Source organism: Xyrauchen texanus, chromosome 38, assembly GCF_025860055.1.
Source record: "Xyrauchen texanus isolate HMW12.3.18 chromosome 38, RBS_HiC_50CHRs, whole genome shotgun sequence".
NCBI lineage: Eukaryota > Metazoa > Chordata > Actinopteri > Cypriniformes > Catostomidae > Xyrauchen > Xyrauchen texanus.
Genome location: NC_068313.1, coordinates 30,841,493 through 30,863,250, shown reverse-complemented (window position 1 = coordinate 30,863,250; position 21,758 = coordinate 30,841,493). Strand labels below are relative to the sequence as shown.

Sequence of the window (21,758 nt, the reverse complement as noted above, 5' to 3'; positions counted from 1 at the left end):
GAACTGGCTGGAGTTACTCAGCAATCCCTGGATTCAGTCTCGTGACTCCAGGGGTGGTAGTCAGTGTCTTTATTCACTGAGCTACCCAGGACCCCACAGTGAGTCATACATAAAATTTTTGCTGTCATACAAATACAGATACGGGTGAAAATCAACTGTGATTTGTAGATTACATTATCTCATACTACACACTAAAACCTTACATTTTCTTTCCAATATTTCAACAATTAAGTTGTGTGTACAGCATTCTCTTTTGGCTGTTTAGAACCAAAACAAGCCAAACCCAATTCACAAATGAATGCCGGGCATGCTTGGTGTCTGGTTGCCATGACAACAGCGGTCGTAAACACTGATTATGTAACCCAAGGTAGTGAGGAAACCGCTCTCTTTTTGACAATGTGGGTACCAACAAACAAAAAGAGAAAAGGAAACAAAGGATTTACCTCCTGGCCCTCCAGTGGGGGATGGAGTGCTCCGGATACCAGCTGCGTAGCAGACATCTCGCTCCCTGGGTTGTCCGTGTAAGGGGTGCTTAGGAGCCTTCCAGGTCCACGTGCCGGCCCGTGAGACGGGGGGCGTCAGCTTCCTGCAGGGGGCTCTACGCTGGGGCTGAGAACTGGGCTTGGGTTGAGGTGAAGCTGCCGTAAAAGCATAAACATAAAAAGATGTTCAACGTCAATGTGTGTGCTCTATTCGAGAAAATATACTCTTATTAATATATTGTTATAGCAGGAATATACACTCTTTTAGCGCTGTCGAAGTGCCCAGGGGTGAAATCTGCACTTGCTGTGCAGAAGGAGAGAAAGCTGCTGGAAATGCGCCGTATATCTAACAGCATACGCTTCTTAAGAGGTGAATAGGACAGCAGTAGTATTCAGATCGCTGATAGTACAACCACTCGTCTCCAAATAGAAAATATGAATGGAGTGGGCATTCCAGCTCCATTTATACCCATATATCTGGGGGAGTGGCATGCAAATTCCACTCGACAATTCTCATTGGCCTTTTTTAAAAGAATGGGAGGTGTTCGGGGTCCTCAAGAGCGACCAATAGTGTCACTACATCAACACAACTTCGAGTGAGTGACAGAAGGGGAACACTAAACACCATCAGGGTAACATGTGAAATTAAAATTATGCAAGAAACATTAACTAAACTACAACAAATATAACACAGAACACCCCAAAGTATTAAAAACTGAAATTTTTAATAAGATTAAACATAACTATTCCCATAAAATATAATTAAATGTATTGGGTCACATAGGGAATTCTGGGAACGCCCGATTATTGTTTTTTACTGTAATTTTAACAATAATTTACCATAAAAAGTGCACATACTCTCTTGTTAAACATATATGGAATTGGAGCGTAGTTCTAGCGGGAAGACCAGCAGGTGCACATCATCACATCATTAGCTGGGTAACTCCTAACCAATCGCACGTAAGCCAATGTTTTATAAGTCCGCTCACAATCTATCACATTGCTGTTTCGGTGTGCTAACACTGCAACCTCCACCTCCCCACCACCACCAGTTGAGCCCTGTCCCGCAGGGGGGTAGGCTCCTCGCCCCTGCCTCCTATCTCCAGCAGGACATGACGGTTCCGGGTACAACTACCTCAGACTGCCGGACGGGGCCTACGCCAAAGAGATAGACTTCACCTCCCGTTTTACATCTATCAAATAAATGGCATCTCAAACTTCACTGCCTGCGTGTCTTCCCGATAGAACATTTTTTACTGTTAATTATATGGGAAAATCATAATTTTTGCATCTAAAAGTATTTACAACATTTACAGTAAAACTACATGTATTATCTTTTTAAATATATAAAAAAATGTAACTGTATATTTTAAGGTAACTACCCATGAACCAATTAAAACTTTTACCATTCAAATTCCAAAATTTTTATAAAGTGTACCTTTACAAAGAAAAATAAAATGGTCAGTGTTTGTTTTGTATATATAATTAGAAATGCAATTATTTGCTTTTAAGTGCAACCTCATAACACTTAATGCAATGTGCAATAGATGAGGCTAATCTTATTGGAAATTACTTGAGTAAACAATATGTTAAATGTGAGACACTGCCTGTACTTTAATTATATCTGAATATAATGTCTGGCAGTCAATGGAGGCTAGCAATTTACTGATTGGGCCAATCATGGCTAAAAATATTAGAATTGCGGGCTTGAAACTCCTCCTGTGGTCTTGAACAAACTCTTGCTAAAGACTGACTCACCTGTCATTCTAAATCACTGGTGACGATATAAGTAGAAATGTTATTTTCTTTGATAGTGACTTTGAAATCCCATTCCATGAAATTTTCAGAGATCTTCTTTGAGTACTTGAAGGGAAAACACAATAGTTGTGATTAAAATCTGAAAGTGGTGTTTATTTAGACTACAAAGGGAGGAGAATAATGCAGTGTTGTACATTGCATTAGTGTTGATACTTTCTGTTCCGGAGCTGTAGTTAAACGATGCCTGCCATAGAATAAAAGTCAGATTCTATGGTGCAGCCTAATCCCATGTCATAATCTTTTTCAAATAAGACGTAATGCACCGGATCAGGAGTGGAAATCTAAGTGGGCGGGTGTCTGACATATCTTTCCTCTCCTATCTCTTCTTTTCAGGCAGCTAAAGGGAAGCACGTACTCGGGTACCGCTGGCTTAGCATTTAAACGTGCCATGTTGATTATTTTTCCACTGTGTTTACGTATTCATTTATGTAAACATTATGCTAATGTGTTTTTCGGTTTGTCGCCTGTGTCCAATTGTGCCCTTCAAGTTTGACGTGAGGTGACTGATGCAGCCTTGATGTTAAGTTGCAGCTTCTGTCGATCGGGCGTGTGCGAGCATTGAAGTGTGCCCAGATATTTGTCACTGGCTCCAAAGAGGTGGTGGTGTTTGAAAAGTCTCGACAGGGCTCTGAAGAATGGCCTTTTAAGAAAATGTGTCTTAAAATAGCTGACCTTTTTGTGTGTGCTACATTTAGTTTTTCACACTAAAGAGTCTTCAAGTAATCATAGACTCTGAGAGGTCTTTGAAGACTGGCTGAAGTCACAACCACATCAGAGGAATCTGATAAAAGTCAGACACCACATCCAAATCAAGTACTTCTAGGCCTCAAGAGGAGCGCAAATGTTTTCTACATAGTGTGGCTAGCTTTCAAGGAATTGGTCACCCAAAAATGAATTTCTGTCATTATTTATTCTCCTTGTCGTGTCATTCCAAACCTATGTAACACACAAAAAAAGTGTTTTGTTGTTGTTTTTTAAATAATTTTTATGCTGTTCTTATCACATGCCAGTTCATTATGACCAGGGCCTATCTAGCTCATACTGTTTTTTTTTTTTTTTGTTGCTATGTCAGCAAAAAGAAAATGAAGTTTTTTAAAAGTAGTCCATATGACGTTACTGTATTTTCCAAGTTTTTTTTAAATTGTTATCCACTGATAATGTTGCCCTTCTTCTAAGCTTGCATTTAGCTTGCATTCCTATCCATAATAAAATAATGCAGCCTGACCTCATGAAAATTACTTGACTGTGGTGACATTTTTGCAAAGTTATATAATGTGGTTCATTACATGTATCTTGGCAGTTCCAAGGTGAAATGTCCACTGAGTGATGCTAAAAGCGAGTTAAACTGTCTCCCAAACAGATGAGGTTTTGAAGGTTAATCCTCTATCAAAATGAAATCGACAAAACCGATTGGAAACTTATCCTAACATTTCAACCTAAACCTAAACAATAGTGTCATAAAACTCTATTTTGAAATGAAAGCCACACTTGCTTAAAAGAATAGTTCACCCAAAAATGAAATACTCTCATCATTTACTCACCCTCATACCATCCCAGATGTGTATGACTTTCTCTGTTCTGCTGAACACTAAAGAAGATTTTTTTAAGAATATCTTATCTCTATTGGTCCATTCAATGCAAGTGAATGGTGGCCAGACCTTTGAAGATCCAAATAGGACATGAAGGCAGCATAAAAGTAATACAGAAGACTCCAGTGGTTAAATCCATGTCTTCAGAAGCTATATAAGTGTGGGTGAGAAACATTTCAATATTTAATTAATTTGTTCACTATAAATCTCCACTTTCACTTTCACATACTTCTTTTTTTGTTTTTAGTGATTCACATTCTTCAAGCATATCACCACCTACTGGCCAGGAAGGAGTGATATGATAGGTGTGGGCAAGAAACAGATAAATGAAAAAACTCAAAGATATAAAAATATGCACAAAGAATGAGAATCGCTAAAAGCAAAAGAAGAAAGAAAGTGAAAGTGGATATTTATAGTAAAAAAATACTTAAATATTGATTTGTTTCTCACCCACACCTCTCATTTTGCTTCTGAAGACATGCATTTACCCACTGGAGCTGCTTTTTTGTGCTTTTTTTGTGCTTCAAACTTCTGGCCACCATTCTCTTAAATTAAATTGCCCTTCAGAGCTGAGAAATTCTTCTACCAATCTTGTTTGTGTTCAGCAGAGGAAAGAAAGTCATACCTATCTGGGATGGCATGAGGGGGTCAATAATGAGAGAATTTTCATTTTTGGGTTAAATATCCTTTTAAGCAGCCATTTGATTTTGTGGTGCTTCTCTTACACTTTTGGCTCATGCGTTGACTTTCGTGTTTTTTTTTTTTTCTGGATTCGAAGTTTGTAAATGTACTGTAGTGGGTTATGTATTACAAAATGTATAGCTTTACAAGCCATGCAAAATAGCAAAAGTGTTTTGATGTAATAGTTTCTGTGAAGAACAGAAGGAAAGTAAGTGTTTATGAACTGATAATCTGCTGTTTTACAAGTAAATTCTGGGAAAGTAAATAAAAGTAATTGTATTTACTTTTAATGCCCCAATACAGACAAGCAATGTAAAAAACATTTTGCATAATTTTTTCCTGTCATTCTTAGAGCTTGACAGCCCCTGGTCACTGTGAATTGTCATTTTATTGCAAAAGATTCTTCAAAACATTCTACTTCTGTGTGTTCCACTGACAGAATAACAGCAGTGTTTGGAATTACATCAGTGTGAGTAAACAGTGAAAGAATGTTCATTTTAGTTAGACTATTCCTTCAAGTTTCAAACCACTAATGAATATCACCTTACTTTAATTAGGCTTGATATACCACACCCAGTATCCACAATTGCATTCCCGATGTTACACAACAGGGTCGCCAGAGAGTCAGCATCAGTGTTATGTCCCGTTAAATCATGTTTATGACAGGTACAAGCCAACCCCATTCCAATGAATGATCCGCAGATGGGTGTCCCACAAATCATAATGCCACAGCCCAACTGTTGAGGAAACAGGCGTCTTTCACGGCCCAGCAATTATTCTTCTGGGTGGATATTTGCTGAAGGTGTATTGACAGCTAAGAAAACAGCAGAGGGATGTGAGATGCCTTCATACCTTCATATTCTTTGCTCTCCTTCTCACCGTGGAGAGATGTAATTCTCCGTAATTACTCTATTGACTCATTTGCAGAGCCAAATTGGCTACAATCCGTCTTCAATAAAACATATATGGAGATGAGGAACAGCACATCCATGCTTAAGTATAATATCACAGTGGGAGGCAAATCCTGCTTTCACAGAGAGATTTTCATGGCACCCTCAGTAATTCACCATATGTGACAGTCTGACGTAATGCAAATATGGGTGTTTCTTCAACTTTGGACGATTTCATGTCCAGAGTGTTGATTTTAATGAAAACTTAACAGGTTTCTACTTTTTTATTTTTTATTTTAACTTTATGGGGCAAAAACAAGGCTACAAACAGAAGGTCACATTAAAACAGACTTCAGAGAAACTTACCATGCCATTAATCTTTTTCTTTATTTATTTATTTATTTATTTATTTTACTTTTTAAATGCCTTTTGTATATAGATTTAAATGTTTTAGCCTTATCTAGACCTAGACTTTCAACAGTAAACTATGAAAATTACTTATAAAAATAAGTTATAACGTACGCAATTTTGCCACCTAAAGATAGTTTACATATATAGCTCGATAACTACTTATAAGTCGATAAATATGTCAGTGAAGAGCATGCATGAGAAATATTATTTAATTGTGTATATTTAGGATAAATAAAATATAAGCTATTAAATTAGCCATTTAATAAAAATAAAAAAAAACATATAAAAAAAATAAGTAAATAAATCATCTGTGATACATGTACATGCACTGTTGGACATGTTAGCAAACAAATACAAAGCTAGTAAATAGAGTGAAAAAAATATTTTAACAAGCTTTGCTTTCTAGAAGTCCACAGTGCTATAAGGGATCGTGGTTGAAAAAACACCCATGTAAGTGTTTCTTTGTAGTAGTTAATATAAATAAATAGAAATTAAAACTATTAAAATTAAAAACTATAATAATGTATATAGCAAATATAGTGTCAGATATATTTACAGCATTCAGGCAAAGAAGCCTGTTGTAACAAAATGAAGAAAAAAAACTCACCTCACATTACTTTCTTTTGTCTTTCCTTCTTTGTAGGTGTGTGTGGGCAGCAGGCGTTCAAGACAGAGCCACGTAATATGACGGTCAAGGCGGGGTCCACAGCTTTGCTGAAGTGTGAAGTGTTGAGGGCCTCAGGGGCCATCCAGTGGGTTAAAGATGGGCTACTCTTGGGACCTCAGAGATCACTGCCTGGCTACCCACGTTACAGCATGACAGGAGACCAGAAGAGAGGTGAGAAGTCAGAGGGATGGAAAGACTGACGTGAGATGATTAAAAACAAACGTCCACGAGTTGCTGGCATGTTTGCTGACATGCTGTTAGATGTGCACGAGCAAACACATGTCCCCAAAGAGCAGGAGAATTTGAAACTGTTCTCAGAGCAGTTCATGCGGAAAATGTTACAGTACAATTCCTAAAGTCAAGTGAATTTGAGAAACCAAAACATTTATTTATGTAACGTATTATTATTTTAATACGTTATGTAGTGATTTGTTGTATTACTTTTTTATCAGCATAAATTAAAGACAGTACAGTAGTACAACAAATACTACTACTTTGACATATCATGTTTTGTGTAATATATCTTAGTGTATATATATATATATTAGGGGTGTGACGATACACTTAGCTCATGAGACCAGACAATATACGATATTGGGTACACGAGAACAAGACGAGATGATATTTTATTACTATTTTTAAGAAATCTTCAGTGACGAAATATATGACTGGAAACTTGTTTTATTTAAAAGTGTTTTATTCGACTGAAAGTCACAAAATACAAAACAATGCAGGTGCATTTTGTTTTTGACTAATCATCTTGTAATGAATATCACTTCAGTTCTACTTTCTTAGTATGAATTATCATATGCAGTAATAGACAAAACAATATACTAGCACTGTAAAAGGTTCTGACCCAAACTCGACTGACTGGCTTCTCTCCTGTATGATTTCACATGAGTCTCTTCAGATCGGGTGGATTTTAGTTGAGAGCTGTCGTTGTTCTGTAGATGTCTTTGCATAGTGCTTGTGTTAGCCGCAGTGTACGGCATTATTTTCTTACAGTACTTACATATTGTTTGTCTGTCGGTCTGTCACCGTACCCAAAATTCTGCCACATAAACTATTTAAAAGTGGCAGGGGCATCTTCTATGCTAATTTCACCATCACACTCCATCATGCAGATATCTTGGGAGAGCTTTTCACCTCGATGAGAAATATCGTTACTTTTTAATATAGCGAGATCTATTCACACCCCTAATATATATCACAATATCACACAAGCAAGATTGTGAAATAGCCCTACATCAGCACTGCTGTCATTCAGCCGCAGGCAGAGTGCCGTAGGTAATCACAGCAGTGCTCATATTGCACGAATTGCGAGTTTTATATTGCTTATATACAACAGTTCAATGAATAAGTAAATTAAAAAAAATTAGGAAAAACTGAGTACGTTCATAAAAGGCATTTGTGCATGGAACTACTTTTTTACGCGATCGATCAGAATCTGCCATTGCTGGTTTAAACCAAATGATGCGTCCAAGCATTCGTTAATAATTCAAAAAGTTCACTTCAGAAATAGTATCATGGCTTGTGCTGTTATTGGATTGTTATTGGATAAACAAGGATGTGTGTGTGTGTGTGTATGTGTGCGTGTGAGTGAGTGAGAGAGAGAGAGAGAGAGAGAGAGAGAGAGAGAGAGAGAGAGAGAGAGAGAGAGAGATTATGTGCAGTCACCTGTTGCCACTCCCAAGCAGAGATGCTGTCAGCTTTCTGAAGATCAGCTATCTCAGTGGATATTTCTCCCTATTTTGCAGTTGCTGATGCAGGTTTCACTATAGAAACCACAATGTCCTCTGCCATTTTAAACAGCACCCATTGTGTAATTAATCAGTCTGTTGTGTCTCTCAGCTGTGATGAGCCGTAATGCTTAAGTTGTTCGTTTAAAGCTGTTTAAAGCTATTTCCTATCTTTAGTATTAGTAATACAAGCGATCACGAAGAGCTGTTTTATGTAAACACTAGCTGACGCAGATTCAATTCATGTCAAATAATAGATCTGCAGATCTGATCTGCACTGCTCTTACACTTTAGTTTATGTGCTGTTAGACCATCAGTGCTCATGGAACGTCTCTTGTCCAATCAGATTCAAGGACCAGAACTAACTGTTGTATATATACTGTATATACACTACTGGTCAAAACTTTTGAAACACTTGCCTGAAATGTTTCTCATGATCTTAAAAATCTTAATCTGAAGGCATATACACACAGTTTTGTAGACAAAAATATAATTGTGCCACCATATTCATTTATTTCTCATATAAAAAAAAGAAAAACGTTTTTGAAATTGATGACTTGGACCAAATAATAAAGAAAAGCAGCCAATAAGTGCCCAACATAGATGGGAACTCCTTCAATACTATTTAAAAAGCATCCCAGGGTGATACCTCAAGAAGTTGGTCGAGAAAATGTCATGAGTACATGTCTGAAAATTCTAGGCCAAGGGTGACTACTTTGAAGATGTTAAAATATAACACAGTTTTATACTATAATAAAGAATGAGTAAGTGTTTAAAAAAATTTGACCGGTAATATTTATATATATATACACACTCACCTAAAGGATTATTAGGAACACCATACTAATACTGTGTTTGACCCCCTTTCGCCTTCAGAACTGCCTTAATTCTACGTGGCATTGATTCAACAAGGTGCTGAAAGCATTCTTTAGAAATGTTGGCCCATATTGATAGGACAGCATCTTGCAGTTGATGGAGATTTGTGGGATGCACATCCAGGGCACGAAGCTCCCGTTCCACCACATCCCAAAGATGCTCTATTGGGTTGAGATCTGGTGACTGTGGGGGCCATTTTAGTACAGTGAACTCATTGTCATGTTCAAGAAACCAATTTGAAATGATTCGAGCTTTGTGACATTTTGCATTATCCTGCTGGAAGTAGCCATCAGAGGATGGGTACATGGTGGCCATAAAGGGATGGACATGGTCAGAAACAATGCTCAGGTAGGCCGTGGTATTTAAACGATGCCCAATTGGCACTAAGGGGCCTAAAGTGTGCCAAGAAAACATCCGCCACACCATTACACCACCACCACCACCACCAGCCTGCACAGTGGTAATAAGGCATGACGGATCCATGTTCTCATTCTGTTTACGCCAAATTCTGACTCTACCATCTGAATGTCTCAACAGAAATCGAGACTCATCAGACCAGGCAACATTTTTCCAGTCTTCAACTGTCCAATTTTGGTGAGCTCTTGCAAATTGTAGCCTCTTTTTCCTATTTGTAGTGGCGATGAGTGGTATCCAGTGGGGTCTTCTGCTGTTGTAGCCCATCCGCCTCAAGGTTGTGCATGTTGTGGCTTCACAAATGCTTTGCTGCATACCTCGGTTGTAACGAGTGGTTATTTCAGGCAAAGTTGCTCTTCTATCAGCTTGAATCAGTCAGCCCATTCTCCTCTGACCTCATTTTCGCCCACAGGACTGCCGCATACTGGATGTTTTTCCCTTTTCACACCATTCTTTGTAAACCCTAGAAATGGTTGTGCGTGACAATCCCAGTAACTGAGCAGATTGTGAAATACTCAGACCGGCCCGTCTGGCACCAACAATCATGCCACGCTCAAAATTACTTAAATCACCTTTCTTTCCCATTCTGACATTCAGTTTGGAGTTCAGGAGATTGTCTTGACCAGGACCACACCCCTAAATGCATTGAAGCAACTGCCATGTGATTGGTTGATTAGATAATTGCATTAATGAGAAATTGAACAGGTGTTCCTAATAATCCTTTAGGTGAGTGTATATATATATACATATATATACTGTATATATTGGGTAAATACAATGATGTGTATCCATAAAGAAAACCTGCTTTCAATTTTGTTTTACCCATTTAGCGTGAAAGATTGTTAGTGGGAATCATTAGAAACCGTCCTGCTCATAATCTGCAATTGTGTATAGAAGGACCAGATTCAATTTCGATTTTACATGAAGCCTTGCTCATCAAAATTGCACTCGACTCTCTTAAAAACAGCTTAGTGGGATGATATCAAAGGGGTTATAATTTAAGTACTGGAGAGAGATTTTAAGAAATTAGCTTTTTCGAGTGAGAGGACTGCAGTACCCCCCTTTTCCCCATTCAAATAAATAAATAAATAGTGCAATGTAAGGGACAAATTATATCCTAAAAAGACATGCTGAAAGCATCTTTAATGTTAACCCTGTCAACCCTAATCTACTGATATACAGATGCCTACCCACACAAATTCACACAAATGCTGTTACAAGTAATAGGTGCGCACACATACACACCCTGACACACACTCATGGACATTCAGAAAGGAAATGAGCGAGAGCAGGCCACAGTCTCCATCGGCATTGCATTCAGGTTGTCAGAGGTGTACTTATTGGACTCCTTCAAATACACATTTCCAAACAGGCCGAACAGCAAGACCATTGCGACGTGTACAGAGTGCAATTTCAAGAGAGTGGAAAATCATTAATGATTTGAAAGTGGTTTCCTTTCCTTCTGTGATCACATAGATCTGAAAATCGCTGCAGCTTGGTGTTAATTATCCTGCCATACTGGCTGACACCTCTTTTCAGGCATGGAAGTTGTCATATCAAGATACTATTTTCTGCATGTTAGTTTCCTTCTGAGTGGAGGAGAAATAAAAAAAAAAAGGGAAAGAAAAATGTTCAAAGCTCGAACAGCTTGCATACACTTTGGAGAAGCAGCCATTAATCTTCGCATAATGATAGTTGAACAAACAACCCCTTGGTGGCACGATATTCTGCTAGTAAATAACACACAATCATCCTGCACAGAAAGGAATGATGTGTAAGGACAGCAACAAATAAGATTAATGACTTTTCTCAACAGGGCTGGTAGATAACTGGTGGTATTAATTTGGGATTGCATACAAATTTAGCACTGCCATTTGACAATTGCATCTGCTTTACTATGATTTGTTTCTTTTAAAAATTGAATTAATTTTAATTAAATTCAATTAAAAATTGCATTTAAATAAGCATTTGATATTTATAATCTCCAAATGAACGTTAATATTAGGATTCTTAGAACTCTTGAAATTAGCTTTTCCAAAATCCATACATAATCAGTCCATAATTTTAAGGAGTATTTTGGGTTAAATACAACTTTTGCATCCAGTTTTTTACTATGAAAATTATTTCAACATGTTCCTCTGTTTGTAGAAACAAGCAAAGAAAACATTAGCAGTAATGCACTTACAATGAAAGTCTATGGGGCCAGTGTTCCTGGGGTTTAAAATTAGAAATGTGAAGCTTGTATTTTTGTTAAAGTGTGTTCTTTGAGATGTTATGTCTAAATTATATTTTAAGGTGGGATTGCTGGTGGACGATCTTGCACCTAGAAAAGTGTCAGCATTACCAAAGTAATTCTTGTGTGTGGAAATTGCTCCATGTAAAACATGTATTTCTATTGTTAACAACAGCATTACAGATGGTGCTTAAAAGAATAAAGTAGTTCACCCAAAAATGCATGACTTTTGTTCTTTTGCTTAACACAAAATATGATTTTTAGAAGAATATTTTAGCTTTGGAGTTCCATAAAATGCAAGTGAATGGGTGCCAACATTTTTATGCTGCAAAAAAGTAAAAGGCATAAAAGAAACCAACAAAAACACAAGAAGAATGTGAAAGTGAAAGTTAAAGTGATTGACTGAGCAGGGAGGAACATTTATAGTAAAAAATTACTTAAATGTTGATCTGTTTCTCATCCAAACCTATCAAATAGCTTCTGAAGACATTGATTTAATCACTGGAGTCTTATGGATGACTTTTATGCTGACTTAGATTTTTGGAGCTTAAAATTTTTGGCACCCATTCACTTGCATTATATGGACCAAAACAGCTGAGACATTCTTCTAAAAATCTTCATTTGAGTTCAGCAGAAGAAGGAAAGTCATACACATCAAGGATGGCATAAAGGTGAGTAAATGATGACAGAATTTTCATTTTTTGGTTAATTATTCCTTTAAGTTACTGTATATTCAATCTGGAAAATGCCTTCTATAATGTCAAACAACTAAACAGATCCATTCAGTTTCTTTGTGTTGTTGTGGACAATACATCTTTGAAACATCAAAATGTGTCACCCTTTGTCTCCTCATACTTTCTGTTCTTTGTCTACTTCTCTTTCTGCACTAAAGGACAGTACCATCTTCAGATTCTGAATGTAAACTTGGAAGATGACGCCCCCTATGTGTGCCAAGTGGGCCGTTCTGTAAGCAGCCGTGCCATTGTGTCCCGTGCAGCCTTGCTCAACGTGCAGAGTAAGCAAACCATTTTATACAACTGAGTGGTGGGGTCAAATGGGAAAAAATGAAGCACACGGGACAACTTTACCCATGACAGATCGCTCAACCAAGCCCGCTAATGGCTGCACACGCACTGAAAAGGTGACACGCATTGGCAAACCTAGCCCTGTCACTACCGCCACATTCAGGGTGCTAATGAGCCATGGAGTCTCTCTGCTGTATGAGGAGAATCCCTTGTGCTGCACTTCAGATAAAGTCACATTGCTCACAGGTGTATGACAGCTGTGATAGTGCACATTAGTGATGCAGTCAATTAGTTTGCACATTTGGCCACAACGGATGAGACACTTATAGCGGGCAACATCTGAGACTTTGCAGTTAGCTCACAGGGGTCTTCCTGCTCATTGGTGATTACTTTTGCTCATTTTATTAGGGCCCGAGCACCGATGGTGTGAGGACCCTACTGTTCATCTAGGCATATATTATTATTATTTATGTATTTAATATTTTCCCTCAAATGAATCACATTTTTGAGGGTCTAAACATACTGGACATCTCATGAAACTTTGCACACTCATCAGAAGTGGCGGAAATGTACATCTGATATCAGAATTAGGTGTGGCAAAATGGCTCAGTGCCACCTACAAACATTCAACGATGTGTGCTTTACGCTATGTTTCACCTACACGTACGAAAATTGGTACACCATTGTAACATGTAACAATGCCTACAAAAAAGTCTCTTGGACCCATGCCCTAAACTCAACAGGAAGTCAGCCATTTTTATTTTTCTCTTCAATACAGTTTCAGTTTTTGCCCATTCCAGGCCTCGTACTTTAACAAACTCCTCCTAGAGATTTCATCAGATCTACTTCATATTTGGTTATTCTAATCTAAAGGCCTTGGTGATGCTAACTTGCGAAGCTTTTGAGTTTTCACTGCATGGCGTGGTCGTGATGTTTGATGTTTTGACATGAAACATGAAGTTGTTATAACTCATGCATACAATGTCCAATCTGCCCCAAACATAACATGTTTGATAATAGTCGCGGCCAATATTTAGTTGTATTCATAGCGCCGTCTACTGGCAACAGCCAATTCCAGGTCTTGTACTTAAACAAACTCCTCCCAGAGATCTAATCAGATCAACATTATATTTAGTCAGTCTTAATCTAAAGGCCTTGGTGATGTTAAATTGTGAATCTTTTGAGTTTTCGTTGAAGGGCGTGTCTGTGGCGGCCTGACAAAGTTAGATATGAAACGAGTTACATTTGTGAGGCCTAAACATGCTTGAAAACTCATGAAACTTTGCACACATCTCAAAAGTGGGGAACATTTTTATCTGATACTGGTTTTAGAATGAATTGTGGCAAAATGGCTCGATAGCGGCAAGTACAACATTTCAACGAAGCAGTCCACATGCTACATTTCACCTACAAGTAAGAAAATCTGTAGGCATTTGTAACATGTCAACACATACAAAAAAGTATCTTAGAACCATATTCTAAACCCAACAGGAAGTCAGCCATTGTGATTTGGCTCAGTTTTTGCCATTTCCAGGCCTCGTACTTTAATGAACTGCTCCTAGAGATTAAATCAGATCAACATCATATTGGGTCAGACTAATCTAAAGACCTTAGTGATGCTAAATTGCAAGATCCTTTGAACAGCGTGTCCGTGGCAGCCTGACAAAGTTTGATGTTTCGCCATGAAACAGGAAGTTGTTATAACTCAACCATTAAATGTCCAATCTGCTCCAAACTTTAAATGTTTTATAAGAGTCCCGGCCTGAACACTTTTTTATGCCAATATTTAGTTATAGTCATAGCGCCACCTACTGGCAACAGAAAACGACATGTTTTACACTGTGATGCACTCTTAACAACATTTAAGTGCTAAAAAAATCCCAAAAAGTGGAGTGACATTCCCCAGGCACGAGGGTGCGAGGGCCCTTTCATTACTGCTTGCAGCTTTAATTTTAATTGTATTTTTTAAAACTCTGCAGTGGAATATAATTTGCCCACATTGGTTTTGCTGTATCCTTTGCAGTAGAAACTCTGAGCCAAGTTATATAAAAACCATGGCTGAAATGTGCTTCAAAAAGTGTCATGTGTAATTCATCACCAAACAGAATTGCAAAAATAATCGCTGTTTTCAAACAGATTCCACAAAACTCTTCCATCTCTCATTGGTTGTACAAACATATAGTCTCACCCCAAACTCACAGCATTGGTCAAGCCAATGTCTAGAAACAAACAGAGGAATATCTTGATGCCGTATTATACTTTTAGGTGAAATCAACCTACAAATGTGTTATTTACAGTTGCATGTCTGCATGTTAAGTTAGGATACAAAAATTACACACATCTGGTTGAAGTGAAATGCTACTATGGTTTTACTGTATCAGGTCCAGTCTGAAAAGAGCAAAAAAAAAAAAAGTTGGACTTTTTGATAATGTAGAGTTTTGTGTACCATTTTTTTTATTTTTTTTATTATTATTTTTTTTGTTGAGTTTAATGATCAATGCAATGTTTCATTTATGTGCTATATTGGTTTGTGACTTGGCCATGATTCTTTTAATGTTGTGTGAACCTTTTGAGGCTAATTCACCCTTGAGAACACCCCAATTATATTCCTAAGGCATCAAAGTTAGAGAGTTTGACTTTGTCAAACTGATTTCCAGGTGCTCTTTCCCATCAGAGTTTGAAAAAAATGTCTGTTGTGGTTTTAACTTGTTAATTCCTCATAAACTCAAGCTGTGATTATAGAGTGCAAGAGTGCCTGCCCACTTTTTCATCTGTCTGTCTGGAAGAATTTTTCCCACTCTTCTCTTCCTTTGGGATTTCATAAAATCCTTCATAAAAGAGTTTTAAGCCACAAACCAAGCCAACCAGCTCTGAGGTGGATCACATCATTACAAACTTTGATCTGAATTTAAAAAGTATTTGAAAAAGAGAAACAGACAAAGATGTAGACCGTGTACTTAATGACTTTCATGAGGGCACGAACTGCAATCCCACGGAGCATTGCGAATGACAAAAAACAAAACAACTGTTTCCCTTCGGGATCACGGTTAGTGCATTTCTTTACAGCGAGAATTTGCCCCCAAAAAGGCAAATTCTTAATAATTTACTCACGCTCATGATATCCCAGGTGTATGAATTTCATAGCTATCATATCGCTTTAGAAGACATTTATTTAACCACTGGAGTCATATGGATGACTTTTATGCTGACTGCCTGTGATTTTTGGAGCTTCAAAAGTCTGATCACCATCATTTAAGGACCTACTTAGCTAAGATATATTTCAGTTTTTCTTCAAGAAAGTCTTCTTTCATCTGGGATGGAATGCATGCGAGTAAATGATGAGAGAATGTTCATTTTTCATGAACTAACACTTTTAGGGAAATAGGTTTGTGTGTGTGTGTGTGTGTGTGTGTGTGTGTGTGTGTGTGTGTGTGTGTGTGTGTGTGTGAAATATATATATATATTTCACACCTTACGTAGGTTGACATTATCTACAAAACAAAGACAGAATGGAGTCTGAACAGAATGCAAATAGATTCAGGCTTACTTAATAAGTTACAAGTAAGAAGATAAGAACAAACCCTAATCAGACTGTTTAAGAAATATCAATAAAATGCTGCCTTGCAAGTATTTAAATTATTATTTTACAAAACGTAGGTGGTACAAAGTTAGACACTTCTAAACCTATAATAGTTGCTTCCTCCCTTATTTTAGCAACCTTTCCTTTCCATGGCTGCTATTCCATCTATCTCTTTTTAAGTTAACGCCTTTATTTATGAATTGCTTATTTGCTTGTTTAACGTACCTTTCAAGATTTTTCTGCAGCAGTCTCTCAAGAGATGTAAACTATAGAGCACATTCACTGGCTCACATCACATCACCGAACGGTCTATCATTCCTTCACTCTCTCTCCCAGTCACGCTCTCTAATACTTCATTAATCCTTCCTGTTTCACACTTTCTTTCTCTTTTCCAGCCTTTCTGTCAAATGTATCTATCTTTCTTGCTCAATCTCTCTTTCAGTCTCTGTCTTTTGCTTTTCCTCCATCTATTCTGCCTCCTGTGGTGGGAGCCGGCCATATGTCTAAGGCAGGGGGTCTTGAAAGCCCCTTTTCTTCACCAGTCATCAAGCATTCACTTCCTCTTCTGTCTCAGAGTTGTATGTGTGTGTGTGTGTGTGTGTGTGTGTGTGTATTAGAGGGTGGTTGCTCTGGCGACTGCTTTTCTTTTGCTTGGGAAGGCAGCAGGTTTTATTGACAGCAATGAAAAATAGAAAGGACAAGAGAGTGAAGATAGCTATAGGTGTAACAGAATCTCGGTTTCACAAAGATACACAAACATATGCTGCTGCATCAACAGCATGGCTCATTTATCACTGTCAACAGATGTCGTTTTATTGAATGTGTTTTTGTTTATTTAAAAAGTGCATGCCATTTCGCACTATTTTGCTGGGTGTTAGCATATGTTATTAAGATATTAATGGAATGCTGTCATCATTTACCCACTCTTTCAATACCATATGACATTCTTTCTTCTGTGAAACACAAACACATTTTTTTTTATAGCAGAATGTCCAAGCTGTTCTTCTTCATACAATGAAAGTGAATGGTGACCATTTATGGGCTGAAATATGTGCCACCAGAAACTGAATTTGAACCATTATATTTAAATTTGAATGGCTAAACTTGAATAATTGCATTGAAAAACTGAATTTGAATCACATCATTTGAAATTGTATTGTTTAATTAAAATTGAATTTATTCAAAAACTGAATCTGAATTGTATCATTTGAAATTGAATTTATTCGTTTGGAACTGAAGTCCAATAAAATTTGATCCTCACTGAAAATTAAACTCTCTATATATCTTCACATTCACTTCTCACAATTCAGATTCAGTTCTCAAATTCAATTTCAAGTTACTGAGACAGACATCCGGGTAGTTGGAGGATGAAGGAAGAGCAATCGAGCGCAGATCGATAGATAGCGTTCATTGGCGCACAGGACTCCTCTTGGGCCAATCAGCACCAATGTTTTGGAGCACAGTACGTTACCCGCCATGAAACTATGGAATTACGATTGTGTCAATAATAATGAATGTAACTTTATAAAACTGAACGTAACTTTTTCAGAAACTATGAAAAATATTCCATTACAAAAGAAGAAAAACACAATTAAAATGAAAAAAAAAATGAACTCAGTCGCATCGAATTTAACAGGCTCTTCAAATATGCTTCATTTTTTGTTAATGTTTTTCAAAGATTCGCTTTGCAAATCGTGGATTCTGAATATATTGCCACAGATTTACGCTTACGCTTCGCAGTTTTTCGTTTGCTGTTTTGAGACAAACCTCTCGTGGGGTGGGCTTAACAGTGATCTACTCTGATTGGATAGTGAGCTTTTGATGGACAGGTGCTCTCTGACCCGGATGTACAGACGCCACTCAATGGCGCCGATATTGGAAAGCTCTCGGTGATTTGTAGTTATGCAATACGTCAGTGCTTTGTTGTATTACTTACTAACAATATGTAAATAATATTTGACCTATAATTATATAATTTAATATTATATGAGACCTTCGATCGTCTAATAATCGTCTTCGATCAGTCTGTAAAGATGAGCTTTCAGGAGAGACATGGAGCGGCATCATCTTCCTCTTATTTATTTAAAATATATATATATATATATATATATATATATATATATATATATATATATATATATATATGTGTTTTTTAATGCAAAGAACGAGAACATACAAAAGAGAAAGCATACGTACATCACATAATATCAACCAAAACAATAAAGAAGACAAAAATAAATAGAAAAAATAATAATAATTAAAAAAAAAAAGATAATAATAATAATGTATATAACAATAAAAGAAGAGGTAGGGCATTACATCACACAAAAATGTTCACATGAAGAGATCAAATGCAGTGCAGATTCTAACAGTCCTTATGGCTTTCTTATTAGTAGATACTGAAATCAAATTTAGATAATTTTCTATTTCTTTTAAGAAGATAGAGAAGATAGGTTTACAGTTTAAAAATTTGCATTTGTGAATATAGAATTTGCTTAAGAAAATAATTAAATTAATAACAAAACAGACATTTTCGTTTGTGGGGTCTGAATCAAAATACCCAAATATAATGTTTCTAATATGTATTGAGAAGCCTGGCAAAATCTTACACTTGATAAAAACATCAATTTCATTCCAGAGCTTCTGAGTGTAATGACACAACCAAAATAAATGAACCACTGTTTCATCAGAATTCACACAAAAAGAGCATGTTAGCTCAATGTCAGATTTAAATCTTTGTATAAATTTCTTAACAGGATAGAACCTGTGTATCAACTTAAAGGAAATTTCTTTCACTTTATTTGTGAGAATGAATTTCTGCTGTAAAGACCAGATTTTTTCCAATTAAGGTTACCAAACAAATTATTCCAAAAGGAAATAACAGGTGGAACAGAAATCAAATCCTTAAGAAATAAAGATCTTATAGTTTTTAGCTTTCGACTCTGAAAAACAGATTTGACCAACAGAAGTATCACAAGGTTTAGGAAAGGATGCAGTAGATACTGGGGTGAAGTAATTACGGTTTTTAAAAAGCATACATAAACCAGAGGGAATAGCACCCATTACTGTAGCAAATTCTTTTGGGGTTACTGGTATTTGGTATTCAGAAAGAAATTCTGAATATCTGAATAAAAGACCTTGCTTATTAAACAAATGCTCCACTCCTCCTCCTCTTGTCCTTCAAGGCAGCTTGAAGTAAGTTCGTGTTACTTAAGTAACCAATAACATCGATACAATTTTCTAATTTTACAGAAAACACTCTAAATTTCAACACAGTGGTGGAATATTGCATATATTTTATTATATTTATTCACAATGTTTTGATAAACACATATAAAATATCATAATTTTATATATTTTTTAATAATTATTTTATTGTCATTCACAAGTTTGCAATGCACTGATGTCATGTCATGATGTTATGTAGTTTGATTGTTTGCTCTTTTGCACAGTTATTATATTCAAGGACGTGTCAATGTAGACAGTGCAGATATCAAACTGGTCTTCATTCTACAGCAAGGCAGAAATCTTGGTGCAGATGCTGCATCTGTACATAACAACCTTGAAATTCTTAACCAGTCGCTGGGAATACCAGCACAAGGCAGGGTCAGCAGCAGTCCGTTCAGCAGTCGGGCAGAGTCAAACAGTGGACCAAGATATGGCCAGGTTTCAGTTTTGCAGTCATGACAATGACAAAACAGCAACATTTTATTTAGCATGCATTTACAATACAACAATAAATTTGCAAAATAAAGCCAGAACTGCTGCACACTGTAACGTTACATGAATAAAAGTTTTATCGATGTTATTGGTTACTTCAGTAACACGAACTTACTTCAAGCTGCCTTGAAGGACAAGAGGAGGAAGATGATGCCGCCCGTGTCTCTCCTGAAAGCTCATCTTTACAGACTGATCGAAGACGATTATTAGACGATCGAAGGTCTCATATAATATTAAATTATATAACTATAGGTCAAATATTATTTACATATTGTTAGTAAGTAATACAACAAAGCACGACGTATTGCATAACTACAAATCACCGCAGAGCTTTCCAATATGCGCGCCATTGAGTGACGCCTGTACATCCGGGTCAGAGAGCACCTGTCCATCAAAAGCTCACTATCCAATCAGAGTAGATCACTGTTAAGCCCACCCCCACGAGAGGTTTGTCTCAAAACAGCAAACGAAAAACTGCGGCTGTAAGCTTAAATCTGTGGCAATATATTCAGAATCCACGATTTGCGAAAACGAATCTTTGAAAAACATTAACAAAAAATGAAGCATATTTGAAGAGCCTGTTAAATTCGTGCGACTGAGTTCATTTTTTTTTTTCATTTTAATTGTGTTTTTCTTCTTTTGTAATGGAATATTTTTCATAGTTTCTGAAAAAGTTACGCTCAGTTTTATAAAGTTACATTCATTATTATTGACACAATCGTAATTCCATAGTTTCATGGCGGGTAACGTACTGTGCTCCAAAACATTGGTGCTGATTGGCCCAAGAGGAGTCCTGTGCGCCAATGAACGCTATCTATCGATCTGCGCCGATTGCTCTTCCTTCATCCTCCAACTACCCGGATGTCTGTCTCAGTAACTTGAAATTGAATTTGAGAACTGAATCTGAATTGTGAGAAGTGAATGTGAAGATATATAGAGAGTTTAATTTTCAGTGAGGATCAAATTTTATTGGACTTCAGTTCCAAACGAATAAATTCAATTTCAAATGATACAATTCAGATTCAGTTTTTGAATAAATTCAATTTTAATTAAACAATACAATTTCAAATGATGTGATTCAAATTCAGTTTTTCAATGCAATTATTCAAGTTTAGCCATTCAGATTCAAATATAAATGGTTCAAATTCAGTTTCTGGTGGCACATATTTCAGCCCATAACCATTGCTGTCAGGCAAGATTTTCATTGAATAATGACGTAATTATAGCACACATGTCAAATAGACTGCTTTTATGATTTGTTTTTATTTTTTCCTTTTTGATCTTGACTGCCCCTTTCAGTGTATGGAAAAGAGTGGCATGCACATTATTAAAAATATCTTCTTTTCTGGTAAAACTTTACAATAACGTTGTATTTGTTAACAAAAGTAAATGCATTTGGCATCATGCAGTTTTTTTTTTTTTTTTTACAGCATTTATTAATCTTGGTTAATGTTACATTTTACATACAATACATACAATTGTTTATTGGTAGTTCATAAAGCACCAACTAATATTAATTCAAAAAATCATATATTATATAATAAAATATAAAAAATATTAGTTAAAATGTAATTTCCCTTTTGTCCATTGAAGAAAGAAAGGGTTTGCAATAAAATTAGAATGAGTAAATATA

At 36.6% G+C, this 21,758-nt stretch overlaps 1 protein-coding gene across 1 annotated transcript in view; it reads left to right on the top strand.

The window, feature by feature from the left end:
* The window catches only part of nphs1 (NPHS1 adhesion molecule, nephrin), a 132,291-nt gene that overhangs the window by 8,636 nt on the left and 101,897 nt on the right, over positions 1-21,758 (top strand). Inside the window, exons 3-4 of the mRNA XM_052109569.1 lie at positions 6,515-6,709; positions 12,693-12,815. Of these exons, the coding sequence (XP_051965529.1) occupies positions 6,515-6,709; positions 12,693-12,815 (318 nt within the window). The remainder of the gene's footprint in view (positions 1-6,514; positions 6,710-12,692; positions 12,816-21,758) is intronic.